Consider the following 27,615-nt stretch of genomic DNA (forward strand, 5'->3'; position numbering starts at 1 on the left):
CCCGGAGCCCTCCCACCCTCCCACACCCCAACCCCCTGCCCCAGCCCTGAGCCCCCTCCCAACCTCCCAGCCCCCAACCCCAGCCTTAGCCCTGAGCCCCCTCCCACACCCAAACTCCCTTCTGGAGCCCGCACCCCCTCCCGCACCCCAACCCCCTGCCCTGAGCCCCCATCCGCACCCAAACTCCCTCCTGGAGCCCGCACCCCCACCCCCTGCCCTGAGCTCCCTCCCGCACCCAAACTCCCTCCTGGAGCCCGCACCCCCTCCCACACCCCAACCCCCTGCCCTGAGCTCCCTCCTGCACCCAAACTCCCTCCTGGAGCCCGCACCCCCTCCCGCACCCCAACCCCCTGCCCTGAGCCCCCTCCCGCACCCAAACTCCCTCCTGGAGCCCGCACCCCCACCCCCTGCCCTGAGCTCCCTCCTGCACCCAAACTCCCTCCTGGAGCCTGCACCCCCTCCCGCACCCCAACCCCCTGCCCTGAGCCCCCTCCCGCACCCAAACTCCCTCCTGGAGCCCGCACCCCCACCCCCTGCCCTGAGCTCCCTCCTGCACCCAAACTCCCTCCTGGAGCCTGCACCCCCTCCCGCACCCCAACCCCCTGCCCTGAGCCCCCTCCCGCACCCAAACTCCCTCCTGGAGCCCGCACCCCCACCCCCTGCCCTGAGCTCCCTCCTGCACCCAAACTCCCTCCTGGAGCCTGCACCCCCTCCCGCACCCCAACCCCCTGCCCTGAGCTCCCTCCCGCACCCAAACTCCCTCCTGGAGCCCGCACCCCCTCCTGCACCCCAACCCCCAGCCCTGAGCCCCCTCCCGGAGCTCTCCCAACCTCCCACACCCCAGCCTTAGCCCTGAGCCCCCTCCCACACCCAAACTCCCCCCTGGAGCCCACACCCCACCCCCTGCCCTGAGCTCCCTCCCGCACCCAAACTCCCCCCTGGAGCCCGCACCCCACCCCCTGCCCTGAGCTCCCTCCCGCACCCAAACCCCCTTCTGGAGCCCGCACCCCCTCCCGCACCCCAACCCCCTGCCCTGAGCCCCCTCCCGCACCCAAACTCCCTCCTGGAGCCCGCACCCCCTCCCACACCCCAACACCCTGCCCTGAGCCCCCTCCCGCACCCAAACTCCCTCCTGGAGCCCGCACCCCCTCCTGCACCCCAACCCCCTGCCCTGAGCCCCCTTCCGCACCCAAACTCCCTCCTGGAGCCCGCACTCTCTTCCGCACCCCAACCCCCTGCCCTGAGCCTGCTCCCACACTTGGAACCCCTCGGCTCCAGCCCGGAGCCCCCTCCTGTACCCCAAACCTCTCATCCCCAGCCCCACCACAAACAAAGCCCGCACCCCCAGCCGAAGCCCTCACCTCAACCCCCTGCCCCAGCCCGGTGAAAGTGAGTGAGGGCGGGGGAAAGCGAGCAAGCGAGGGAGGGGGGATGGAGTGAGTGGGGACAGGGCCTCAGGGGCGGGGCCTCGGAGAAGCAGCGGGGTGGGGCCTCGGAGAAGGGGCAGGGGATGGGGCAAGGGTGTTCAGTTTTGTGTGATTAGAAAGTTGGCAGCCCCTGATCCGCTCCTACACAGGGCGAACTACTGCCTCTGTCTCCTGGTTGAAGATCTCTGCTTGCCCCTTCCTGAGCGCAGGGCCGGCTTTAGACCAATTCCACCAATTCCCCCGAATCAGGCCCCGCGCCTAAGAGGGCCCCGCGCCCGGGGGCAGGGGGGAAGAAGTGGCCGAGAATCCCTTCCCTGGCTAAAGGCTCCTTTTTAATGTTTACTCACCCGGCGGCGCTCCGGGTCTTCAGCGGCACTTCAGCGGCAGATCCTTCAGTGCCGCCGAAGACCCGGAGCAAGTGAAGGACCCGCCGCCGAAGACTAGGAGCGCCGCCCGGTGAGTACAAGCCCCACGTGGTTTTTACGTGGTTTTTTTTTTTAGTCATCCCTGCCGAGGCCCCGTTGAAACTATTCGAATCGGGTCCCGCACTTCCTAAAGCCGGCCCTGCCTGAGCGCCTGTGAGGGAGAGTGCAGTGGGAGGGGCTGCAGCTCGTTGGCGCAGGGGGCATTTGGAGGTGGGGTTCATCGAGAAGCAAGAAACCCACGAGTGGGAGCCAAGGCAAAACATACTGGGGGTGGGGTCCAGGTCTCCGTATCCTGGTGGCCCTGCCCATGTGCTCTCCCATCCCCCACCCCAACTGTCTAATGGCAGAAAACTGAACAACCTTGCCCCGCCCCCTGCCCCGCCCTTTCCCTGAGGCCCCGCCCCTGCCCGCTCCTCTCGCAGGACTGAGCGGCTGGCTGCAGAGCCAGGCTGGGAGGAGCTGACATCAGGGCACGGGGGGCGTTGGTTCCCCGAGCGAGGGGCCAGGGCTGGGGCAATCCGGGCTCAGTGGTGGAGGGACACGATCCCACCTCTTGGAGCCAGGGCCAGAAGCCAGCCACTGCTGCCGCTCTTCCTGCCCCCCCGGCAGAGGCCGGTTACTGCGGCCAACCAGCCTTTTAACATCCTCCAGCTTCCCTTTTCAGTTTAGTGAAAACCAGACACCTGGCAACCGAAACCTGGCCCCGCTCTTCCAGGGGGGCAGGGGAGGCTTTGCCAGGAACCTGTGCAGGAGGGGAGTCCTGTGTCTGCCCTGCCAGAGGGCAAGGATCCTAGGGGCCAGGGGTGCTGCCCAGAGCTGTGCTCCAGCAAAGGGGGGTAGAGCTGTGCTCCGGGGACTGGCCCTGGCCATAGGGCGAGAGGTGCAGTGCTCGCCTGGGCACAGGGGTAACAAGCCAAACACAGGCCTGGCCCGAGCCCTCTGCCATGGCAGCCCTGTCACCTGTGTCCTGCCTTGCCCCTGCCCTCCTCCCCCACAGTCGTAATCTCTGCTGGTTGGTGGGGCTGGCACAGCCTGGCTGGGCAGAGTAATGTGGAGCCAGCCAGGGACACGCCCATAAATAACTGGGCAGGCAGGAGCCAGCAAGTGTCTCTGCCCCGCCCCGCCCCAGGGCTGCACTCGGCTGGCTGGTGGGGGGCTGCTGTGATGCCATCCCCAGCCCCCTGGGACAAGCCTGCTCGGGGCGCCCCCCAGTCCCTGCACAGATGAGCTGTGTCCACCTGGGCCCCTCGTCATGCCCCGGAGGTCGTCCTGGGGACCCTGGGAGGCTCCCATGGCAGCAGGGGACTGAGGGAGCCTGGTCCCGGGGCTGGGCCGGGTCATGGGAGATGCAGAAAACTCCCAGCAAGGGCTGCAGCTGCCCCCAGCTGTGTCTGGCTGGGGCTGGCCCCGGCTGCGTGGGGGTCAGCGCTGGGAGGAGCTGGAGCTGGCCAGACATGCGTGATTTGGGGGCAATTTGTGCTGCGTTTGCTTCCAGTCCGGTTCCAGTGATGGGGGCTGGTGTCTCCCCGGCTGGAGAATCACCACCCAGCCAGCTGAGAGCAGGGGCTGCCCTGGACACTGAGCCAGGGAGGTACCGTCTGAGCGTCCTGCTGCTGCTCCGGGCTGAGGGGAAGCAGTTCTCGGGCCGAGCCAGCCGCTCTGCAGGGCCTGGTGCAGGAATTCCACAAGGCAGTTCCATTAACCTGTGCGGTGGCACAGCCGGACGCCCGGCCCACTCCCGGCTCGGACTGCCCTTAGTGCCAGGGCGCCGGACGGACCTGCAGCTCTATGGACAGGGAGAGATGGGTGGGATTCCTGAGAGGGCGTCATGGGGAGATTGGCTCTGAGGCTGCGGGACCTGCAGCCCTGGGGCTGAGGTGACACCACTTCCTCCGGTATCAGCCCTTCCCACCCAGCTTTGGCGGGTCGGTTCCCCACTGGCAGGGCCAGACCTCTGCCCAGGCAGGGAGCAGGAGTCCCCAAGCTGGCTCATTGCCCAGGGCCTGGTGCAGAATTTGATTTCCCAGCGGCTGGGCCAGGGAGAGCTCTGGAGTGAGCAGTGCTGGGGGCGGGGGAATCTAGCTGTCAAGCAGGCTGTGGGGTTTATTGCAAGCTCACCCTGATGAACAGTGGGACTGGTATTTGCTTTGCAGCCTGTCAGCGGCAGCCCATGTCCCATTAGCCCTGGCGGGAGCCACGCTGGCCATCGCTGTGCCGGAGAATCAGAACTCCCAGCTGGCCACGGTGGGGCAGGGTGGGTTATGGCTGCAGTACAGTGTCACGGACCCACAGGGCCTGCACCCCTGGCTTTGGAACGATCTCCGGGCTTCACTGTGCCAGACCCACAGGGGGTCTCGCTCTTTCCCCAGCGTGAGCCACGTGGCCTCACTGGCCCTCTGGGCCTGCAGCCCCCCCGCTCCACCCCATGGGCTCCGGGCAGCGACTCTCACGGGCACAGCCCCGGAGGGAGACTTGTACAATCTGGAGGAGCAACGTGCCTGTGCCAGCGTCCGCAGGGGTACGCAGCCAGCGCGGGCACAGCCGGGTTCAGTCATTAGCGGGCGCTCGGCCTAGGGGCCTTAGGGCAGCCCGGGGCAATGAAGGGTGAAGCAGGGTCCGTCCTGGCCAGCCCCGAGCCTGGCCCGGCCGTGGGGAGCCCTTGGGTCCGGCTCTGTTACCCGCACACTCTAGGGCCCCCATCTTTACCCTTCTGTGGGGTCAAGGCATGACCCAGTTCATTTAGGCAGCCCCACTTTTCCCAGCTCCTAGGGCTCAGGGCGTAATTTTCTGAGAGGCTGCAGGGCCTTTTCCCAGTGAAAGAGCCTCACACAGTAATATCCTGATCCTCTATTAACCATCCCCAAAACAGAAGCACACGCTGAGCCTACAGTGCTCACCACTCCCAATGAGGCGGATGGGCTTTTCTCGCTGGCCGGTCAGGATCAGGTCATCCAGGGCTCCTGCTTCTGCACGGTGTCATTGGCAGGGTGTTTTGGTCTGGCAGCTCTGATCCTGGGGCCTGGAGCTGGTTCCCAAGAACTTCCCTTTGGATCCCAGTGTGACAGAGCAGGGAGCGGGGCAGATTTGACCTGGGAATGTTGCAGGGGGATTGCAGTGAGGAGGGGGGACTTCCCTTGAAGGAAGCTACCTGAGCTGTAACCTGAGCCAGGAACGGGGGTGGGGAGAATTAACACCTTCTGCCCGGGAGACTGAACAAAGGAGAGGAGGAGCTGGGGGCAGGGAGAAGAGAGGAGCTGCAGGAGGAGTTTTGGTTTGGTTTCAGTTTGGGCTGGGTGGTGCAACGCAGGGAACCCCAAGCTGGGGTCTAAGCTCCCTGAACCTCCCAGAGGGACCTAATTGAGGGGGTCTGGTCGGACCTACACGCTCTGCTTGAGACTGTGTTCCTGTCCTTAAATAAACCTTCTGCTTTACTGGCTGGCTGAGAGTCACAGTGAATCTCAGGAAGAGGGGTGCAAGGCCCTGACTCCCCCACACTCCGCGACAACTGGGCCTGGAGCTGGTTCCCAAGAACTTCCCTTTGGACTCCAGTTTATATAGTGACACTTGAGTCCTGCTTAGCTGCACCTTAACCAATCATTTTACTAAATGATTACTAACCAATTCTCTAACCAATCCTAACATATTGTCAAACAATCCTTTACCCAATCCTACCCCACCACCTTCATTGATTTACACCTAGCAAAATCAGTTATGTAACCGAAACAATCAAAACCAGACAGATAAACCGTAGAGCAGTGGGGACCATAAAGTCACAGCAATACAAGTCAAGATTTCACGCCCACAACTGCTGCTAAGTGATTTCTTGCCAGACAGATTCAATCGAACAAGGTTTTCTTTAGCCACTGAAGCGGTTTCTCTCTCTGGTGGTGGTGGGTGCTGTTAGGACGGGATCGCTTTCCACAGCCCGATGTGACATTGGTTTAATGCACGTTAGATGGGATGTGAATGATTCTTAGCTCATGGTGCTGCTGTCCTAATGTGGCTGCAGAAAAAGGCCTCAGACCTCACAGCTCTGGCTGTCCGTCCATCTGCTCTTTTGTCAGACTCCCAGGTGAGCCCCGACCGCTTCCCACAGCCCCCACTTAACCCCCACCTCACCCCCTCGCCCTTTGTTCCCGAGCTGGGGAGATGCAGCTCAGTCCCCCAGCGGAGCAGGGGGTAGGTGGGTTCAGATCAATGGTTGCTGGGTATGAAAGTCCCATTGTCTTCTCAAGAGCTCCATCGATGAGGGACCTAAGGTCCCAGGCAGGTCGGTGCCGTTCACACCTGTGTTTCAGCCTGTCTGAGAGCAGACAGACCTTTCCCACCCCTAGGTAACAAGGCAGCATGTAGGGGAAACTGAGGCACACACAGGCTTCATGAAAATATTACAAAGAATTCCCACATCCACCCCTTCACTCCACCCCAGGGGGACAGATCTCAGTGCTGGGGGGGGGGGGGGGAATCCCTCTGTAACCAGCCCCCGACCCACCCCAGGGGGGCAGATCTCAGCGCTGGGGGAGCCTCTGTCGGCAGCCTGGCCTGAACGGGGCGGGCTGTTCTGTTGCTGCTCAGCTCCGGGCAGCCCCTGGTGTGGGTCCAGCTCCCACCTCCCTGCTGTGCTTTGGACTTTGTCCTCCCTTGGCTAGAACTGCTGGGGGCGGGGGGAGGCTGGGGCTGGGTTAATGAGCGCCAGCTGGGCACGTCAGAGCCAGCCCAGCACAGTGGCTCACTCAGTGGCTGCCTGGACCCTTGACAGCTGCCCCCACCCAGGAATCATTAACAAGCCCCTGGATGGCTCTTAACCCAGTGCAGGTGGGCCCTAGCTCCCCTCCCTGCCCCAAGGAGGCTGAGAGCAGCTGGGGTCTAGGCCTGGCAGGATGGGGAGGGGCTCCCCCCTTCTCCTCCTCGGGCTCCTGCTGCAGCTCCAGGCTCCCCGTGCTGGGGGGGCAGGTGAGTTCACGGCTCCAGCTCAGCCTGGGGGGGGCCCCAGCAGAGGTGCTGTCTGTAGCAAAGGGGGGGCTCCCCCCCCGACTGGCTCCAGCTCTGCTGGGTGGTGACCTCGCTGGGGTGGTGCCAGGTGGAGGTGGGCGCTGCCCTGATGGCAGAACTCAAGAGCTGCTGGGTCGCTCCTCCTGCCCTGGGTACCTGCTGTCCAGGCTCCTCCCAGGTCTGAGTCTCAGCTCATGTTTGTTCACTCGGGGGGCGCTGTTCCCCCAGATGAGCCCAGCTGTGGCAGTGGGCAGCCCTGCCCCCCTTGGAGCACCTGCGTGTCCTGGGCTGGGCACTTCTCCTGCCGCTGCGCCCTGGGCTTCCATTTCAACCAGACCATGGGCTGTGTGCCAGGTAAGGGGGCTGCTCCCCCTGGGCCTGGGGGGGGGGTGTCCCATGCCCCTGCCATTGCTGCCTGGGGGTACCTGCCCTGTCACAGCGAGCAGGCACCCCTAGGGGCTCTGTCTCCCTTTCCTTTGCCTCCAGACCTGCCTGGCCCTGGTGATGCCCCGTGTGGGGGAGGGGCCCAGGGCTGGCACTGGCTCTCTGTGTCCTTCTCACCCCATAGCCAGGATGCTGCCACTGGGGCCCCAGTCTCTGTTCTGCCTGTGAGTCCCCCATGTCCCGTGCTGACCCCATGGGGCCCCTGCTGGCAGAGGGGGGCTCTGGGACAAGGGAGCAGCTGCCTGACCCAAGCCCCTATGGGCTGGGCTGGGTCAGTGGGGGGCAGATTCTCTGGGGGTTGAGGGGCTGGGCTGAAGGGGGGGAGCATATAGTGTGTGGGGAAAGGGAGGGGTCCTCTTGTACCTGGGCTCCGTTCAAGGCAGGGAGGGAGTCTGGCTGGGGGCTCCCCCGTGGGCAGCCCCTGGCCCTGCCGGCTCTGAGATCCCTTGTCCTGTCTCTCGCCTGTCTCCTGCGTGTTTGAAGCCAGGATGTTCCCAGGACGCCTCTCCCTGCGGGCCCCCGCCCCGGCACCACCGAGCCCTCTGCCACCTGCCGACCTGCGCAGGATCATTGCCCAGCTGGAGAGCCTGGTATGGGGGGGGGGGCTGGCTGACACCTGCTGGTGGGCAGTGGGGGCTGGGAGTGGGGCCCTGCTGATGACCTGGGGATCACTGGGCCTGGGGGAAGGGTAACTCCTTGGGGAACAGCTGGTACCCCCTCCCCTCGGCCTGACCCATCTGCATCCCAACCCCCTGCCCCAGCCTGGAGTCCCCTCCTGCGCCCTGAACTCATCCCTGGCCTCACCCCCAGCCAGAGCCCTCACCCCCTCCCGCACCCCAAACTCCCCAGCCCCACCTCGGAGCCCTCACCCCCTCCCGCACTCCCACCCCCAGCCCCACCTCGGAGCCCTCACCCCCTCCCGCACTCCCACCCCCAGCCCCACCTCGGAGCCCTCACCCCCTCCCGCACCCCGAACTCCCCAGCCCCACCTCGGAGTCCTCACCCCCTCCCGCACCCCCGAACTCCCCAGTCCCACCCCGGAGCCGGCACCTCCTCCCGCACTCCCACCCCCTGCCCCAGGCTGGAGTCCCCTCCTACACCCTGAACTGATCCCTGGCTCCACCCCAGAACCCGCACCCTTAACTAGGGTGACCAGACAGCACTTGTGAAAAATCGGGACAGGGAGTGGGGGGTAATAGGAGCCTATATAAGAAAAAGACCCAAAAATCAGGACTGTCCCTATAAAATCGGGACATCTGGTCACCCTACCCCTAACCTGGAGCCCTCACCCCCTCCACACCCCCACCCCCTGAGCCAGAGACTGAGGGTGGGGAGTAGGAGCAACAGAGGGAGGGGGGATGGAGGGAGAAGGGGTGGGACCTCAGAGAAGGGCAAGAGTGTTGGGTTTTGTGCAAGTAGAAAGTTGGCAACCCTCCCCTGAGGGCTCCCCCCCACCCCCCGGGCACCTCTGCCAGGCCCCAGGCATGTGCATGGGGGAGGGGGGGTCCAGGACAGGGCTGGCCCAGGAGGCCCCCTCTCTGCCTGGGGGGGCCGTGCTCTGTGCAGCTCCCTGGCTCTGGTTTCTCTCCTCAGCTGGCGAGCCAGGGCTGGGGGGGCCCTCACACCAGCCCCTCACCCAGCGCTTTGTCTGCCCCCAGTTCCAGCCTGTCCTGGGGCAACTGGATGCCTATCTGTCCTCGTCGGTCCTGGACCTGCAGTGAGTGCCGGGGCTGCCCGGGGGGCTGGCTGCCATGGGGGGGGGGGGGGGCAGGAGGGAGCTGGTCAGAAGGGGACTGGACCTTGCGGGCGGGGGGGGGAAGTAACCTGTCGGGGGGATGGTGGGAACGGGGCGCTGGGTTTGCATGCTGTTGGGCCGGGGGGGGCCTGCTTGGCTGGGGTGCTGCCTGGCCCTGGGCACTGACTGGAGGCGTGGGTCCCCCCCCCAGGCCGCACAGCCAGGCAGTGACCATCCTGCACAGCTTCTCGGCGCTCTCGTCCGTCACGGCCCAGCAGGTGGACGAGGCCATCGTGGGGTTCTGGGTGCAGTGCCAGGCCAGCGACCCGGCCTGCAGCTTCCTGCGGGACACCGTCTCCTACCAGAGTGAGCGGGGGGGCTCTCCTGGGCAGGGCCCCGGGCAGGAAGGGGGGACAGACTCCTGCCCCCAAAAGAGAGATGCCCGGGGAGCATGGCCCCCAAATCCCTGCTGCGCTCCCTCCTCTTCCTGGGGCAGGAGGGACCCAGCTGTGCCCCCACATGGTTCTAGGGGGGTTCAGACCAGTTGGGGGGCTCGGGGGGGGGGCAGCTCTGTCACGGACTCCCAGGCCCCGTCTCTCGGCTCTGTACGGTCCCGGGGAGGAACCTCCGTCAGGGCAACAGCCCTTCTCAGGGGGGCCGCGCTCTCCTGGGGGTCAGGCCCTCGGGCTCCAGCCTCCACCGCCTCCTGGGACCGCACTGTCACGGAGTATTGGGGGACTCAGGGCCCTGCACCCCCAGTTTCCTGCGATTCACCATGACTCTCAGCCAGCCAGTAGAGCAGAAGGTTTATTTGGATGACAGGAATACAGTCCAAGACAGGTCTTGCAGGCACAGACAACAGGGCCCCACCCTCAGTTAGGTCCAGCTTGGGGTCCCAGGGCATCCCAGCCCACCCCCCTTTGGGGGGTCAGAGCCATCTCTGCCTCCCAGCCATCTCTCCAGCCTCCTTCCAGCCTGCTTCCAGCACTCTGCTTTCAGCGACCCCTCCCACAGCCTTTGTTCAGTTTCCCGGGCTAAGGAGTCGCCTCGCCTTCAACCCCTTCCTGGGTTCTCATGTTACAAGCTCAGGTATGCGCCCTCGGGCAGATCCCATCTTGCAATGCAGACTATCCTAGCCACACTCCCCTGTCAGCATTCACAGACCACAGTGAGAACAGGCCCAGTTCGTCACACGCACCTCCCTGAGCCTCCAGCAGCCTGGCTGTGCCGGGGGGCCCCCGGTCTCCCCAGCCCCAGAGGGAGCAATGCCCTCCCCCTGATCTCCCCAGCCCCAGAGGGAGCGATGCCCCCCCCCCGATCTCTAGCCTGCAGTGACTCTCAGCCAGCGTAACATGGGGGGTTTATTGAGCGTCTGAACCCAGCCCAGGCAGTTCTCAGGGGCCGGGGCCTTGGCCTGGCCAGTCTCAGCCCCGGGCAGCTGGGTTTGGCCCCGTCCCCATGGGCTCCGGCTGCTCCCTGTCCCAGCCCAGCCCCCTCCTTCCAGCCGAGCCGCTATCCCCTCCCCCACTAGCCTCTCCTCCGCCCTTTGTCTTCTGCCCCAGGCCCCCCTCTCCCTTCCGTCCTTTGTTCCCCCCTGGCTGGAACCGGCTGGTCAGGTCACCGGGCCCCTCTCTCCTCGGCCCTTTGTCCCCCCACTGGCCAGAACCAGCTGCTCCTGAGCTGGGGGGGCCTCCCTGTCACCAGTCGCTGGGCCCCCCATCTCCAGGCCATTGCCTGGGGTCCTGGCTGCTCTTTGAGGTCACACCTGGTCCCCTGCAACAGCAAACCCCCCTCCTTACACATGCAGCACACAGGGAAACTGAGGCACACACAGCTCTCATACAAAGCCTCAAGAAAATTCCCCACTTTATGGCAGACTGACTGGGCTGGGGGTAGCTGGTATGGAGCTGGGCAGGGTGTCTCTGGAGGGGCTCAGGCCAGGTTGGGGGGGGTGTCTCAGGCTGGGCATGGGTGGGAGGTGGCTCTGGGGGTGGCTGGGAGGTGGCTCGTGGCGGGGACTCTGACCAGGCTGTGTTCTCTTCTCCTCCCGCCCCCTTCCAGGCCTGAGTCTCTGTGAGCTGCAGCCCTGCGACCCCGTCTCGACATCCTGCGTGTTCCAGGACGGGCTGGCCCAGTGCCCCTGCCGGCCGGGATACCGCCCCGCCCTCGCCATGGGCCGTGCCTGTGCAGGTCGGGCAGGGGGCTCCATGGGGCCGGCTGTGGGGTGGAGGGGGCTGGGTGGGGGAGGGGAAGGCTTTCAGCAGGGTGGGAAAGTGGCGCTTCCCCTCCCGCACCCCCAGGGGCCTAACCCCCTGCTGAGGGCTGGGGTGCCAGGGGCTGGGCAGGGAGCAGCTTCCGGAGGTCGGCACCTGGGAAACTCTCCCACGACCGCAGTTTCCCTGCCCGGGCCCAGCGGCTCCAGGCCGACCTGCTACGGGAGGTGCAGCGTAAGCCAGGCTGCCCCCAGAACGGAGCCCCATTGACCTGGACAGCCACACGCCCAGCCGGTGTCCCTGTGCCAGGCTGCGGGGAGATGGGGCATGGGCAGGGGTGCTGCGCTGGGGTCTCAGTCCCTATGCCAGGCTGGGGGGGGATGGGGCACAGGCAGGGGGTATGGTCTCAGTCCCCGTGGCAGGCTGGGGGGATGGGGCACGGGCAGGGGTGCTGCGCTGCGGTCTTGGTCCCTGCTCCAGGCTGTCCCCAGCTGTGTCTGGAAAGCAGCCAGGGCCTTGCCCAGCCTGTGGGCATCTCACGGTCTCTCTCCCCCTGCAGCCTGTGGCAGCGGGTTCTGGCTGCGGGATGGCGTCTGCGCCAGGTGAGCCCTGGCGTCCCGCGGGAGGCTGCTCGTGGCCAGGGCAGCTCCCATGCCCTGGGAGCAGCCACTGTGCGTTGGTTGGTGCCTTGCAGCTGGGGGCATCAGCTCCCGGCTGAGCCCCTCATCGGGGGGACCCAGTGCCACCCCGGGGCCTCAGATCCCCCATGGCTCTGCCGGCGGCTGCCTGCGTGGCAGGGGTAGGTGGCCTAGTGGCTGGAGCCGCACGGGCTTTGCAGACAGTCCCTGTATACGTGGGGAGGGGGGGTTACCCCTGGGTTGGGGGGCCCTCTGGCAGGCAGCCTGGCCTATGGGGCTGGGGGGGCGGAGGGCGGGTGAGGCTGGGCAGGGTTTGCTGCCGGGACACGCACTGAACCCCAGTCTCGGTCTCTGCAGGTGCCCGTTTGGCTTTGGTGGATTCCAGTGTGAGGAGCGTGAGTGTCCGTGTGGGGCGGGGGCTGCTCAGCCTGGCCAGGCCCCCCACAGCAGCAGTCCTAGGGCCGGAGCCCTGGGGCAGCAGCTGGGGGGTGTGGGGGAGGTTGTGGCTCTGATCCCAGCTGGCAGGAGCCTGGGACGGCAGCTGGGGCGGCGGGGGCTGTGCCAGGGCCTCGGCCCAGGGCAGCGTGTGGTGCTGGGGGGCAGCCCCACGGCGGGCACTGGCCCTGCCGGCTCTGCTGACGGCTCTCTCCCCACAGCCTTCCTGCTGGCGCTGGTCGGGGTGTCCTGCGCTGGGGGGGTCCTGCTGCTGCTGCTGCTCGCGGCGCTGCTGCTCCTGGGGTAAGGCAGCTGCCATCCAAACCCCCCCTGACGCAGGGGGAGCCAGGAGCCCCTCCCTCCCCACCCATCCAGGGCGAGGGGAGCCGGGGCTGAGGTCGGGAGGGAGGGGCACTATCAGAGCTGGGGGGGGGACGGGGAGAGCCTGGGGCTGGGCTATGGGCTGTGGGTCGGGAGTGAGGGGCGCTGGCAGAGCTGGGGGGGGACGGGGAGAGCCTGGGGCTGGGCTATGGGCTGTGGGTCGGGAGTGAGGGGCGCTGGCAGAGCTGGGGGGGGGATGGGGAGAGCCTGGGACTGGGCTATGGGCTGTGGGTCGGGAGTGAGGGGCGCTGGCAGACCCGGGGGGGGGGGGGAGAGCCTGGGGCTGGGCTATGGGCTGTGGGGCGGGAGGGAGGGGCGCTGGCAGAGCTGGGGGGGGAGGGGGATGGGGAGAGCCTGGGGCTGGGCTATGGGCTGTGGGTCGGGAGTGAGGGGCGCTGGCAGAGCTGGGGGGGGGACGGGGAGAGCCTGGGGCTGGGCTATGGGCTGTGGGTTGGGAGTGAGGGGCGCTGGCAGACCTGGGGGGGGGGACGGGGAGAGCCTGGGGCTGGGCTATGGGCTGTGGGGCGGGAGGGAGGGGTGCTGGCAGAGCTGGGGGGGGACGGGGAGAGCCTGGGGCTGGGCTGTGGGCTGTGGGTCGGGAGTGAGGGGCGCTGGCAGAGCTGGGGGGGGGCGGGGAGAGCCTGGGGCTGGGCTATGGGCTGTGGGGCGGGAGGGAGGGGCGCTGGCAGAGCTGGGGGGGGACGGGGAGAGTCTGGGGCTGGGCTATGGGCCGTGGGTCGGGAGGGAGGGGCGCTGGCAGAGCTGGGGGGGGGAGGGGGATGGGGAGAGCCTGGGGCTGGGCTATGGGCTGTGGGTCGGGAGTGAGGGGCGCTGGCAGAGCTGGGGGGGGGGGGATGGGGAGAGCCTGGGGCTGGGCTATGGGCTGTGGGTCGGGAGTGAGGGGCGCTGGCAGAGCTGGGGGGGGACGGGGAGAGCCTGGGGCTGGGCTATGGGCTGTGGGTCGGGAGGGAGGGGCGCTGGCAGAGCTGGGGGGGGGCGGGGAGAGCCTGGGGCTGGGCTATGGGCTGTGGGTCGGGAGTGAGGGGCGCTGGCAGAGCTGGGCGGGGGGGGGAGAGCCTGAAGCTGGGATATGGGCTGTGGGTCGGGAGTGAGGGGCGCTGGCAGAGCTGGGGGGGGAGGGGGATGGGGAGAGCCTGGGGCTGGGCTATGGGCTGTGGGTCGGGAGTGAGGGGCGCTGGCAGAGCTGGGGGGGGGGGGGACGGGGAGAGCCTGGGGCTGGGCTATGGGCTGTGGGTCGGGAGTGAGGGGTGCTGGCAGAGCTGGGCGGGGGGGGGAGAGCCTGGAGCTGGGATATGGGCTGTGGGTCGGGAGTGAGGGGCGCTGGCAGAGCTGCTGGCTCTGGTGTGGAGCAGCCACTAGAGGGCACCAGGCCAAGGCGCAGCCTGACTCCTGGCCGGGCGTGAGGCTGTTTCCCTCCCCCGGCCACCTTGCTCAGAGCATGGGGGTGTGGGAGTCGTGGGGGGTATTTGGGGCCTGTCCTTAGGGGTGATTGGGCAGGATGCTGGGGGGCAGTGCATGTGGAGTGTGCAGGCCAATGGGGAACAGGGCATGGGGGGGGGGCAGTGTTCCTGTGGGGTGCAGGGCTCTGGCACCCAGCCAGCTGCTACCTGGCACTTTGGAATGGCTGGCGCCGTCGCTCCGGGGCCACGGGCTGGGGCACATTCCCCTGCCCTCCCCACCTCGCCCTAGGGCTGCTAGGCCGGAAGCTCTTCCCCTACCCCCCACGGCTTGTCCTGTCTGCGGGTGCTGGCCTCAGGGCTGGGGCCCACCCTCTTCCCATGACCCTGGGGTGGGTGGGTGCCCTGGGGGGCCGCATAGACGGCAGTGGGGCTGGGAAGGGGCAGTGCAAACCCTCCGGGGCCCCGCTTGGTGCTGGGAGGGCCCTGGCAGTGGCTGGGGTCTCTGGCCTGGGCCTGGACGGGGATGAGGTTCCTGGGGCGCATGAGGGGGCAGTTGGCCTGGTAACTCCCCTCTCCTCTCAGGCGAGCCAAGGCCCTGGCGCAGCGCCCCAGCCTGGCAGAGCCGGTCGTGCCGCCCTTCCAGCCCCAGCAGCTGAGCCTGCCCCGCGTGCGCCCCCCACGGCCCCTGGAGGAGGTGGAGATCCGGGAGCTCGGCCATGGGGACAGGCTGGTGAGTGGGGGGGCCCTGGGCGGGGGCCTGGCCCCAGCTCTGGCACTGGGGAGCCCCGGGTGAGTCGGCACCAACCCCTGGGGCAGGATTGAGGGGGCCAGGCTCGGGGGAAGCTCCCCTGCCCTAGAGCCCTGGCTGTCCCTTTGCTGTGTCCCCCTCAGCTGGCACCCGGGTGCCATCCCTGCCCAGCGCCCTGGCATGGCACCGGGCCCTGGCTGGCAGCTTGGCCCTGGGGCAGCTGCTCTGGGAGGGGCAGGGCCGGGACTAGCTTCCCCCCACACTGGGGGGCAGGGTGGGGGCAGAGGCCAGGGCACATGATGCCCAGTGTCCAGGGCAGTGGGGCAGGGCCTGATGCCTCCTTTTGTCCCGGCTGCAGGGACCTGGGCGGGTGCTGGCCGCCGGGCCCCGCATGAAGACATTCCAGGGCTCCCAGAGCTCGCCCGGCTTGGCCCCCCGGCCAGGGGGTGGCCAGAGCAACCTGGTGTTTGTCAGCGACGAGGAGTGGGGCCGGCGGAAGTGCTGAGGGGCGGGTGGGGGCACTGCCCCGTGCCCAGCCCCGTGTCCAGCCCGGGAGGAGACCGCGCCATTCGATCACAGACCCTCAGCACCACCCTGAGCTGGGAGGGGCTGCCACACGGGTGTGCTGATTGGCTGGCACGGTGTGATGTAATGGGGGGGTGTCCCAGCCTGTGGTGGGGGTAGGCCCCACAAAGTGTCCCAGCCCCTTGGCTGCCATGGCCGGAGCTTGGGGGGATGGGGCTGTGGGCTGGGCCCCCCGCCCCAGCGTGGGGCACCCTGCGGGGGACTGGTGGGGATGGGGCTGTGGGCTGGGCCCCTCCACTCTGCTGGGGCATGCAGGGGGTTCTGAATTTTTTTTTTTTTAATTTCTTAATAAATGGAGTGGAAGCTGCCCTGTGGGAGCTGTGCCCTCGTGGGGGCACCTGTATTGAGTGAGGGGCGGGGGGCTGGCCTGGCCCCCTAACACTGGCTCGGGGCAGGGCCGTGGCTGTTGGGCTGCCTGGATCTCTTCTGGCAGCGGTGGGATCGCTGAGAGCCGGGAGTGTCTCCTGCCAAGCACCCCTGAGGCTGGCACTTGGGCTGAGCAGAGGCCCCTGATTGCTGGTGGCAGCTCTGGGCCGGGGGCTGCCCCCTCCCTGGGGGGCCATCCCTGAGCTGGGGGCAGGGCTCGTTGTTCCCCCAGGCTCAATCCTCCCTGGGGTCAGGGCAGCCACGTGGGGGGGCAGCAGGCTCCTGCGGAGAGGGGCTGTGGGGCTGGGCCGCAGGGCTCCTGCTTTCCCCGGACAGGACACAGCAGGGCCAAGCACTGGGAGGGGCCCAGTTGGCTCTGCGGCGGCTCCCTGGAGCTCGGTGTCCTGTCTCTGCTCCTGCCAGCCACTCTGCTCCAGGCCAGGGGAAGGGCGCCCTGGCTGGGCTGGGGACAAGCTGCCCTGGCGTCCCACCCTGGGCTCCGGCTCCGGGCAGTCAGGGATGTCAAACCCTGCAGCCCTGCCCCACGGTGCATTGTCGTTTGAGCCGGGACCCCCGGCTCAGCTGCAGGATGCACCTGGCCCGGAGCAGCTCACAGCAGAGCACGGGGGCTGGGCGCAGGGGGGGGGCAGGGCCCTCCCAGGTAGCCAGGGCCAGCTGCTGGGGGAGTGGGGCTGGAGGCTGAACCAGCCCTGTTGCAATGGGAGCTGAGGCCCCACGTGTTCCCGGGGAGGGGACGAACCAGGGCCCATGTGCTGGGGCTGTGGGGAATTCTAGGCTGGTGCCCCCTGCCAGGGAGTGTGGGGGAGTCGGCCCTGCACCCCTCTTCCTGCAATTCACCGGGACTCTCAGCCAGCCAGTAACACAGAAGGTTTATTAGACGACAGGAACACCATCAAAGCAACGCTTGTAGGTACAGCCAGGACCCCTCAGCCAGGTCCCTCGGGGGGGGGGGGGGTAGGCAGCTTAGATCCCAGCCTTGGGGTTCCCTCCACTTCCCCAGACCCTCCCCCCCAGCCATCTCACCCAGCCTTCCCCTGGCTCCTCCTCCAGCCTTTGTCACCTCCCTTCCCCCCCCCCCCCCCCCCCCCGCCGCTCAGGTACCGTCCCTCAAGTCACCCCCTGCTCTCCCATCCCCCCTACAGCCTGCCCCAGTACAACTAAATGACATTCCCAGGTCAATCCACCCTGCTCCGTCACATCTCTGCCCCCTTTGAGACTGAACTGAGTGGGGTCACTCTGACCAGTGACCTGGGGAAGTTCAGGGCCCCCTCTCTGGGACAACGTGTCCGCTATCAGGTTGGCACTTCCCTCTGTCCATGTGTCACGGAGTATTGGGGGACTCAGGGCCCTGCACCCCCGGCTTCCTGCGATTCACCATGACTCTCAGCCAGCCAGTAAAGCAGAAGGTTTATTTGGATGACAGGAATACAGTCCAAGACAGGTCTTGCAGGCACAGACAACAGGGCCCCCCTCAGTTAGGTCCAGCTTGGGGTCCCCGGGCATCCCAGCCCAGCCCCCCTTGGGAGGTCAGAGCCATCTCTGCCTCCCAGCCATCTCTCCAGCCTGCTTCCAGCCCTCTCTCTTCAGCGACCCCTCCCACAGCCTTTGTTCAGTTTCCCGGGCCCCGGAGTCACCTGACCTCCAACCCCCTCCTGGGTTCTCATGTTACAAGCTCAGGTATGTTCCCTCGGGCCGACTCCCCTCCCCCGATGCAGACCATCCTAGTCACACTCCCCTGTCAGCATTCCCACACCCCAGCAAGAACAGTCCCAGTTCGTCACATCTCTCCCCCCTTCGAGACCGAACTGAGCGGGGTCACTTTAGCCAGTGACCTGGGGAAGTTCGAACCTACCCCCGTTCCCATGGATGCCCCCGCATCCCTCCAGTTCCTTGGTGAGAATTACACCAGGCCCTTCCAGTTTCACGCCCCCCCTTAGGTCGGGGTGCTTGATGGCACTCGCAGTTCGCATGTGGGAAGGTTTATGCGGCCTGTGCCCTTTTCCCACCCCCATACCTCTGGGGTTCCAACTGGGCTGTGGTCTTCTCCCAGCGCTCCAGTCTGGAGGTCTGTGCTTTGGGCTCTCTTGGTTTAGAGCCGCCCTTTTAACCTTGGCCACCCTCTGGAAAGGATCCTTATTGCTGGGCAAGGGTCCTAAAGCTGTTTTCCCCTTGTCCCAGGCCTTCCTCCCCCTCTGACAGGGGTCACAGGATCCGCAGTACTGTCGGACAGTAACAAAGACCCCAGGCCAGTAAAAGCTCCGTAGCAGCCTCTGCTGGGTACGCCAGGTTCCCTGGTGCCCTGAGAGGGGAATGTCATGGGCCCGGCACAGCAGCTGGCGGCGATACTTCTGGGGTACCACCAGCTGCCTCCTGATCCCCCCTGACTCCATTTTCCCTGGGGGAGCCCATTCTCGGTACAGGAACCCCTTCTCCCACAGGAACCTTTTCCGGCCACCTCGTCCCATGGTCTGTACCGCATTGAGGTCGGCCAGGTCCCTTATCTTCCGCAAGGAGGGGTCTCTCTGCAACTCGGCCTGGAACTCAGCAGCTGGGACAGGGATGGCCACCTGCTCTTTCTCGCCCGCTGGGTCTGAAGCTGCAGCCTCCCTGAGCCGTGTCCCTGGGCGTTCCCTCCCCACCAGGTTAGGGTCCTGCGCCTCAGGCAAGGCACCCCCCCCCAAGGCCAGGGCACAGGGCCCCTCGCCGGCTCTGACTGCGGGTCACAACCAGTGCCTTTTGGGGGTTGCTTGGCCAGTTCTCCAGGTCCCCCCCCATCAATACCTCAGTGGGCAAATACGGGTGTACCCCCACATCCTTGGGGCCCTCCTTGGCCCCCCACTTCAGGTGTACCCTTGCCACGGGCACTTTGACTGGTGTTCCGCCCACCCCCGTCAGGGTCAGGTAGGAGTTGGGCACCACCTGATCTGGGGCCACCACCTCGGGCCGGGCCAGCGTCACCTCTGCGCCCGTATCCCAGTATCCATTGACCTTCCTCCCATCCACCTCCAGGGGAACAAGGTACTCTCTCCGGAGGGACAGCCCCGCGCCCACCGTATAAACCAAAAACCCTGAGTCTGGGGCATCCAGCCCCCTAGAGGAGCTGGCCTGGGGCCCTTCTCTCTCTTGAGCAGTTGATAAGCTGCCAGCCCCTCTTGCGTGAGAAGCCTGCCCCTCGTCCGTCTGGGCCTCTACCAAGTTAACCCTATGCGGGTTCGGTCTGCTCAGTCTGTCCTTGAGCTTGGGGCACTGGGCCCGAACGTGGCCTCTTCGGCCGCAGTAATAGCAGCTCATGTCCTGTGGGTCCCCTCGAGCCGGTCGGTTGTCCCTGACGCTGGGCATTCCCCGTGGGAGGGGATTCCCCATATTCCCCCTTTGGGAGGTCCCAGGGTGACTCTCTCTCTGCATCGCGGCGGGCCTGTTCCTTTGGGGCTCCTCCCTGCCACCCCCTGACCGGCTCTTTACAAACTCATCAGCCAGCTGCCCGGCGTGTCGCGGGTTCTCTGGCTTTCTGTCCACCAACCACAGCCTCAGGTCGGATGGGCACCGCTCATACAGTTGCTCCAGTACCAGCAGTTTAATCAGGTCCTCCTTCTTCTGGGCCCCACCAGCCCACTTGCTGGCGTATCCTTCCATGCGGACGGCTAGTTGCAGATATGAGATCTCAGGGGTTTTATCTTGACTCCGGAACCTTTCCCGGTACATCTCAGGAGTCAGCCCAAACTCTCGTAGCAGGGCCTTTTTGAATAGTTCGTAGTCCCCTTTCTCTGCCTCTCCCAGTTGGCGGTACAATGCCACGGCTTTGGGGTCCAGTAAGGGGGTAAGGACCCGGAGTCTGTCCGCGGGATCCACCCGGTGCAGCTCGCAGGCCGTCTCAAAGGCCTCCAGGAAGTCATCCATGTCCTCCCCCTCCTTGTGTGGGGCCAGGATGCACTTATCAAAGCTCCGTGCAGTCCTGGGTTCCCCCCTCACTCACCGCAGCCGGGGGTTCGCTGCCCTTCAATCTCGCCAGTTCCAGGTCATGCTGACGCTGTCTCTCTTCATGCTGTCTCTGTCTCTCATTCTCCTGTCTCTGTCTCTCTTTCTCCTCCCGTTCATGCTGTCTCTGTTGTTCACGATCCTCCAGCTCTCTCAGTTTTAGCTCTTTCTCCCATTCCAGCCAATTCCGCTCCACGGATGCCGAACGTCGCCGGGAGGATCCTCTGCTGGCCGGCGAGCTTCGCCGGGAGGGTCCCCTGCTGGCCGGGGGGGCCACGGCGCCTTCGGTATTTGCTGGGCTCCTCCCCACCCTTCCCCTAGGCATAGGAAGGAGGGGTCTCGGGAAGCCCTCAGCAGCCGGCTGACCACTCCCAGCTGGGACAGACACTGGTGCCTGCGCTGCAATTGCCAGGCTGCTTCCCCCAGAGACAGGGATCAGTTCATTCGCGCGATCTTCCGCCTCCAGCTGGGCAATGAGCTGTTCTTTGGTGAGCCTCCCAATGCGCAGCCGCCTCTGCTTGCACAGCTCCACCAGGTCGCTCTTAAGCCGCTTGGCATACATCTTCCTGCTGGCCACTCACCGGCCTGTGTGCTCACAGCTCCCCACAGTTCCCAGGGGGACCCCTAGTGTGCCAGCCGTTCTCGAGGTCACCACCTCTCTGCCAGGGTTGAGCTGCAGACTCCTCCGCCCCTGGGACCACTCGCTGCGATCCCCCCGGGGGACCCTGTTACTGCAAAAGTCCTTCTCGCTGGTCACACACTCCCAGGGGTAATAACCGTCTCTCTCCCACTCTTCAGCAGGCCTGGTCCCCGTCAATCCCCCTTCGTTTACTGCTCCCCAGTCACTTACTGCAGGAAGCGCCGTCCACGGGGTGCAGTAGATCCCGCCGCTGCCACCAGTTGTCACGGAGTATTGGGGGACTCAGGGCCCTGCACCCCCGGCTTCCTGCGATTCACCATGACTCTCAGCCAGCCAGTAAAGCAGAAGGTTTATTTGGATGACAGGAATACAGTCCAAGACAGGTCTTGCAGGCACAGACAACAGGGCCCCCCTCAGTTAGGTCCAGCTTGGGGTCCCAGGGCATGCCAGCCCACCCCCCTTGGGGGGTCAGAGCCATCTCTGCCTCCCAGCCATCTCTCCAGCTCGCTTCCAGCACTCTGCTTTCAGCGACCCCTCCCACAGCCTTTGTTCAGTTTCCCGGGCCCCGGAGTCACCTGACCTCCAACCCCCTCCTGGGTTCTCATGTTACAAGCTCAGGTATGTTCCCTCGGGCCGACTCCCATCCTCCGATGCAGACCATCCTAGTCACACTTCCCTGTCAGCATTCCCACACCCCAGCAAGAACAGTCCCAGTTCGTCACACCATGACATAATCCTGCAGGAGCAGGCTCCGCCTCGCCACCTGCCCATTGGATGGGGGGTGATACGGTGAGGCACAGTTGTGCCAGGCCCCGCTGGAGCTCGCAGCCCTGCCCCCTTACCACGCGGCTCTGAGCGGGGAGGAGCTCAGGCCCCACCGGAGCCACGCTGCAGCGCTGTCCAGGGCCGCTCCTGGATGCGGCGCACTGAGGCCCTGGGTGAGGGGGGGGGCCGGGGGGGTTGGATAAGGGGTAGGGAGGGGGCAGAGGTTGGGGGGTGGTCAGGGAACAGGGGGGTTGGATCGTGGGCATTCCAGGGGTCTGTCAGGACTCAGTGTTGTGGGGTGGATAGGGGTTGGGGCAGTCAGGGGACAGGGAGCAGTGGTGGGGTCCCAGGTTGGTGGTTGGGCTGGTCTCTGGGGGACGGTGAGGGGACAAGGAGCAGGATGGGTTCGGGATTCTGAGGGGGGCGGGCAGTCGGGGGGCAGGGAGCAGGGGGGGTTGGTGGTTGGGGGGGTCTCTGGGGGACGGTGAGGGGAGAAGGAGCAGGATGGGTCGGGGATTCTGAGGGGGGCTGGCAGTCGGGGGGCAGGGAGGGTTGATGGGGGGTGGGGTCTCTGGGGGACGGTGAGGGGACAAGGAGCAGGATGGGTTGGGGATTCTGAGGGGGGTGGGCAGTTGGGGGGCAGGGAGCAGGGGAGGTTGGTGGGGGTGGGGTCTCTGGGGGACGGTGAGGGGAGAAGGAGCAGGATGGGTTGGGGATTCTGGGGGGGGCAGTCGGGGGGCAGGAAGTGGGTGAGGGTCGGATGGGGGGCAGGGCCAGGCTGTTTGGGAGGCACAGCTTCCCTACCCTAAAGCTCATTCAGCCGTTTGAGGCTTGCAGAAGAGCCAAGCTGTTCGCTTTTCCCTTAGCGCTGCCGTCCCTTTCACGTCTCAAATGCCAAATGATAGTCTGTATTGAATTTCAGTGCCATAGGGAGAGTCGCGTCAGGGGAGGGGAGCCTCATTTCAAATTAGCCACTGGGGGAGGGATCACATGAGAAGAGCAATATCCTACACCACCTACCTCCTTCCCAACCCTACCCAGGGACACCCCCTCCCCTGCATTCCCTGAGGCTCCAGAGGGGTTAATTCAGTGGTTCTCAAACTTTTGTACTGGTGACCCCTTTCACATAGCAAACCTCTGAGTGTGACCCCCCCCTTATAAATTAAAAACACTTTTTTATATATTTAACACTATTATAAATGCTGGAGGCAAAGTGGGGTTTGAGGTGGAGGCTGGCAGCTTGCGACCCCCAGTAATAACCTTATGATCCCCTGAAGGCTCCTGACCCCCAGTTTGAGACCCCCTGGGTTAATTTAATTTTAGCACCCTGTGTCCATTCACAGGCATGTGCTATTTTGAGCATTTCAGTTTTCACAACATAGGCTCATCCCAGATTCTGGAACAAGCTCAAATGCTCAGTTTGTGGAGTATGTACATAAGCTGTACTAAAGACAAACCCACAGTAACCGTCTCCAGTTTGTGAGGGACCCCATGGAGCCAGTCTCTAGGAAACGGATAAATTCATGGAGGTTAAGTCCATGAATGGCTATTAGCCAGGATGGGTAAGGAATGGTGTCCCTAGCCTCTGTTTGTCAGAGGGTGGAGATGGATGGCAGGAGAGAGATCACGTGATCATTGCCTGTTAGGTTCACTCCCTCTGGGGCACCTGGCATTGGCCACTGTCGGCAGACAGGATACTGGGCTGGATGGACCTTTGGTCTGACCCAGTCCGGCCGTTCTTATGTTCTAACCTAAATGAACCCAAAGTTCTGGAGACAGATATGTGTCAAGGAAGCCAGCGGAGTATCAGAAACCTGGAAAAATCTCGGACTGGATGGGCTCAGGCTCAGGTGTTTGGTCACAAGCTGAGGTGGTTCAAAAGTTTTGGATTTTTTTTTAGCAGAATTTTTTTTATTGTTTCTTTAAACAATCAAACACAGCAAGCAGCAAATATCTGGCCACACACTTCTGAACCCCCAAACCATGGTCAGGTTTTGGCAGACTAATAAAAAAACCACAACACATTTGGAAGGAAAGCAGACACTATCCATGTTTTTTTCTGCTTTTTAAAAACCCCTAGTTTTGATCCAAAAAAAGTTTTGACGGAAAATATTTGTCCAACCCTTTTAATGAGCTTTAGAGCCTTTTAGCACTAGCTGATGCTGAGAACCAGTGACGCCTTGTAAAGAAGTTTTCTCAAAACTGGGTTTGTGGTGATATGGGGAAGGTTTATTTTTCCCAGGGCCGCCCGTGGAGGGAGAGCAAGTGGGGCAATTTGCCCCGGGCCCCACAGGGGCCCCCATGAGAATATAGTATTCTATAGTATTGCAATTTATTTTATGGAAGGGGCCCCCAAAATTGCTTTGCCCCAGGCCCCCTGAATCCTCTGGGTGGCCCTGCAAGAAGGTATTGGGCATCACCCGATCTGGAGCTACCACCTCGGGCCGGGCCAGTGTCACCTCAGCGCCCGTGTCCCAGTATCCATTGACCTTCCTCCCATCCACCTCCAGGGAAACAAGGCACTCGCTCCGCAGGGACAGCCCCGCACCAACCCTGTAAACGGAGAACTTGGTTCCCGGAGCATCCAGCCCCCCAGAGAGGCTGGCCTGGGGCCCTTCTCCCTCCTGAGCAGTTGGGAAGCTGCCAGCCCCCCTGGCCTGGGAAGCTGGCCCCTCATCCGTCTGGGTCTCTACTCAGTTAACCTTGTGTGGGTTCGATCTGCTCAGTCTGTCCCTGAGCTTGGGGCATGTTGTACTTGAAGTACTGCACAGGATCTTTTCAAGGGGAATAAGGCAGAACGCCACATTTATTAGTAATACATGTATTCATTAACACTGTATCATATGCATATAATATATTACACTTACACTCTCACACACACACAAACACACTCCGTCTTGTTGTTACCAATTAGTTGCTCCCCTTAACTTCACTGGCCAGGTGAGTTAGATGGGGGAGGGGGTGGAGCCGGGCTTCTGCCGATCCGGATCGATGCTCCCATGTTGACAAGACGAGACCCGGGGTCCTCTGCAAGACACCTCACTTTTATAGCAGCTTCCCTCTTTATGCAAGTCTATACCAGATTCAAACTCTGTGGCTACATCTACACTACAGCGGGGAGTCGATTTAAGATATGCAAATTCAGCTACGTGAATAGCGTAGCTGAATTCGACATATTGCAGCCGACTTACCCCGCTGTGAGGACGGCGGCAAAATCGACCTCTGCGGCTTCCTGTCGACAGCGCTTACTCCTACCTCCACTGGTGGAGTAAGAACATCGATTCGGGGATTGATTGTCGCGTCCCGTCGGGACACGATAAATAGATCCCCGAGAGGTCGATTTCTACCCGCCGATTCAGGCGGGTAGTGTAGACCTAGCCTGTGTCTGTGTCCATTGGTCCTTTGTGCTGCTTTCTTTTGAGTGTTGTCCCAATGCTGCAAAGAGGGTGTTTCCAAAAGAAGGTGCTTGCTTTTAACCCCCGAGGCCGTTGGTATGTCTGCTTGTCTTTAATGAGCCCACTTGACACGTTTTATTGTCCTTGGGTCTGGCTCCCAGCCCCTCTCCAACAGTTGAGGCTGTCTGGAGGTGCTGCCTTCCATGCCTTGCTCATCCACACCTCAAAAAGAAGAACAGGAGTACTTGTGGCACCTTAGAGACTAACAAATTTATTAGAGCATAAGCTTTCGTGGACTACAGCCCACTTCTTCGGATGCATATAGAATGGAACATATAATGAGGAGATATATATACACACATACAGAGAGCATAAACAGGTGGGAGTTGTCTTACCAACTCTGAGAGGCCAATTAATTAAGAGAAAAAAACTTTTGAAGTGATAATCAAGCTAGCCCAGTACAGACAGTTTGATAAGAAGTGTGAGAATACTTACAAGGGGAGATAGAGTCAATGTTTGTAATGGCTCAGCCATTCCCAGTCCTTATTCAAACCGGAGTTGATTGTGTCTAGTTTGCATATCAATTCTAGCTCAGCAGTCTCTCGTTGGAGTCTGTTTTTGAAGTTTTTCTGTTTCTCTGCATCGCGGCGGGCCTGTTCGTTTGGGCCTCCTCCCTGCCACCCCCTGACCGGCTCTTCACAAACTCCTCGGCCAGCCGCCCTGCATGTCACGGGTTCTCTGGCACTGCTTGGCTGGCTGCTATTTGCCACCATGGCAGGGGCTCAGGCCGGGCTGCTGGGGGCTCTCTGGCTGGTGCCAGACTAGCTACTGGAATGGCCCCTGCTGCCCTGGTGCTCTAGGGATGGGCCCCCTGACTGCTGCCCCTCCTGGGCCCCTCCTCACCTGCCGTCTAGCCATGGGCCCGTGCCTGGCAGAGCTGGGAGATCCCGGCTCCCCACCCACCCCTCAGCCTTACGGGGTGTCTCCACGGCTCTGTCCAATCAGAAATGCCCTCGGGAGAGTTCCTCACCGGGGCACCCTGTGACGTTATTGATATAATCTGGGACCATATAGATCATTGTTGCAACCAAGGTCCTGTAGTGGCACCAAATCTTGTGTAAAGGGGGTCAAATGGGGTGTCTAGGACAAGGTTATGGTTTGCTGGTTATGATTATGCTGTCTATATGTGTGTATCAGTTTTGTAGTCGAAGTTATGAATATTGGCTCTATACTGTCTGTATGGCAAACTTATGCTATGCTGCTGGGTGACATCCCAGACAAGCTGAGATTAGCTCTGCCTAGCCTGCTTGATGGCCCATTAAGGACCATCAGCTATACAATGGACCCATTGAGAGAAGGCAGATACGCCTTGTAACTCAGCAAAGTATGCAGGGACTGGCCCATGTGACTACAGACTCCATTTTGCTGTAATTTTCCACAGTAAGAACAAAGAGGTGTTCTTACACCTGGAAAAGACTATATAAGGCTGATGCCTCATCTCCATCTTGTCTTCAATCCTGCTTCTTACCTCTGGAGGGACTTTGCTACAAACTGAAGCTCTGAACAAAGGACTGAATGACCCATCCCAGCGGGGGATGTTCCAGAGACTTGATTTGAACCTGCAGTTTATTCCATCGCTGCTGCAAGCCTGAACCAAGAACTTTGCCATTACTGTATGTAATTGATTCCATGTAACCAATTCTAACTCTCATCTCTATCTTTTTCCTTCGAGTCAATGAGCAGCTGAATCTATTGTTGGCAGCCACACAAGCGTCCAGCCCTTCTTGCTAAGGCCCTGGCCTCGGCCAATTCCTGCAGCAGAGAGTTCCCCAGGCTAATCACAGTCTTTTCTTTTTTTTCAGTTTTGCGTTTCCCACCATGCAGTTTCGCTGCGTGTCCCTTGTTGCTGTTTTAGGCAGCAGGGCAAGGAGCCGGCCCTGACCTGACTTCTCTAGCCCGGTCGTTACTGGACAGCCTCTGGCCTGGCCCCTCCTAGCGTCTGCTCTGTAAGGGCCCGATCCCAGCCACTCTTCATGGGGCTTTTCCAGCTCGTCCCCCCTCCTCTGCACACGCCTGGCTGAGGTGGGGAACCCGGTCCCCCCCCCGGGGGGGCACACCCCCAGCTTTGGAACAGCCCCTTGGAGGAACCCCTCAGTGCACCCAATCCCCCTCCAGGGCCGGCCACGCGGCCTCCCCACCTCCATGACAGAGCCTGGGTTCCAGCCCTCCTGCCCCCCCCCCCCGCGCAAGTTCTGCCAGCGAGTCCCACGGCGCCAGGCTCTGGGGGAGCCTCGTCTGCTCCGCAGGCACCAGCCAGGACCTGCAGCGACCCTCACCCAGCGCGGGCCCAGCTGCCGGGTTTGTCAGTCGCTTTGGGCTCTGAAGCATGTTCTGAGCCAGATTTGTGTTTTCTTCCCCTTTCAGTGGGTCAAATCTGTAAACCGTTCTCGGCTCTGTGCACGTGGTGGGCGAGAGATTCACCAGGACGTTCAGCTGCACACGCATTTCAGAGCTTGCCTGCGGGCCTCTTGATTGTGTATCTTCTAGACTAAGGCAGAGTCTTACTTCAACAGGCAGCTCTGCAGAGCCCCCGGATTCCCCTGCTACAGCTCGCTCATGCCATGGGTTGTACTTTCCTAACACAGCAAGTTCTTTCTGATATGTTTGAATGACACAGACGTAGGGTGAAAATCAGAGAAAACTGAGTAAAACTTTTTGGAAAACCCAGGAAATTTTCGGTAAAAATTGGTTTAAACTGAACCCGAAGGGGCGTATACAGAGAGGATAAACAAGCCAGTGACCCCCGTGGCTCCCAGCCCTTGTTCTCGGGCTGGGTCTGTGCCCAGTGTCCCTGGGGGTGGGGGGAGAGGATCCTCATTCTGAGCGCCGGGTGCCCACGTCCGGGGACTGCACCTGCCCTCTGCTCGGGTTTTCCATTGATCTGGGTTGGCCTCGGCCAGTCCTTTGTAAGGGCCCGTCCAGTCGGGTCAGCCTGCTCAGTGACCCCCC

The 27,615-nt window shown here is 63.2% G+C and overlaps 1 protein-coding gene across 15 annotated transcripts; it reads left to right on the plus strand.

The window, feature by feature from the left end:
• The first annotated feature begins 4,934 nt into the window (after positions 1 to 4,934).
• LOC128830952 (protein HEG-like) lies at positions 4,935 to 27,328 on the plus strand. 15 transcript variants are annotated; one of them, XM_054016931.1, is made up of 11 exons: positions 4,935 to 5,924; positions 7,073 to 7,198; positions 7,772 to 7,878; positions 8,947 to 9,005; positions 9,235 to 9,389; positions 11,085 to 11,213; positions 11,796 to 11,838; positions 12,232 to 12,269; positions 12,531 to 12,612; positions 14,694 to 14,841; positions 15,218 to 15,751. In XM_054016931.1, exons 1-11 carry the CDS (start codon positions 5,819 to 5,821, stop codon positions 15,362 to 15,364), a joined length of 1,140 nt encoding a protein of 379 aa, XP_053872906.1. In that variant the 5' UTR covers positions 4,935 to 5,818; the 3' UTR covers positions 15,365 to 15,751. The 15 variants fall into 15 exon arrangements, 14 of the variants coding, with proteins under 14 accessions (XP_053872906.1, XP_053872903.1, XP_053872904.1 ...); XM_054016928.1 differs by having other exon boundaries at positions 7,776 to 7,878; positions 8,882 to 9,005; XM_054016929.1 differs by having other exon boundaries at positions 7,083 to 7,198; positions 8,882 to 9,005.
• Positions 27,329 to 27,615: the final 287 nt, after the last annotated feature.

This window comes from Malaclemys terrapin, chromosome 2, assembly GCF_027887155.1.
Source record: "Malaclemys terrapin pileata isolate rMalTer1 chromosome 2, rMalTer1.hap1, whole genome shotgun sequence".
NCBI lineage: Eukaryota > Metazoa > Chordata > Testudines > Emydidae > Malaclemys > Malaclemys terrapin.

What these genes read in the sequence shown, in the direction of transcription:
- LOC128830952 (XM_054016920.1), top strand. Translation starts at nt 6,647, where the DNA reads ATGGCTCTTAACCCAGTGCAGGTGGGCCCTAGCTCCCCTCCCTGCCCC. An exon ending in TTGCCCAGCTGGAGAGCCTG is followed by an intron (nt 7,879 to 8,881) that starts GTATGGGGGGGG and finishes TTCTCTCCTCAG; the next exon opens with CTGGCGAGCCAGGGCTGGGG. An exon ending in GGACACCGTCTCCTACCAGA is followed by an intron (nt 9,390 to 11,084) that starts GTGAGCGGGGGG and finishes GCCCCCTTCCAG; the next exon opens with GCCTGAGTCTCTGTGAGCTG.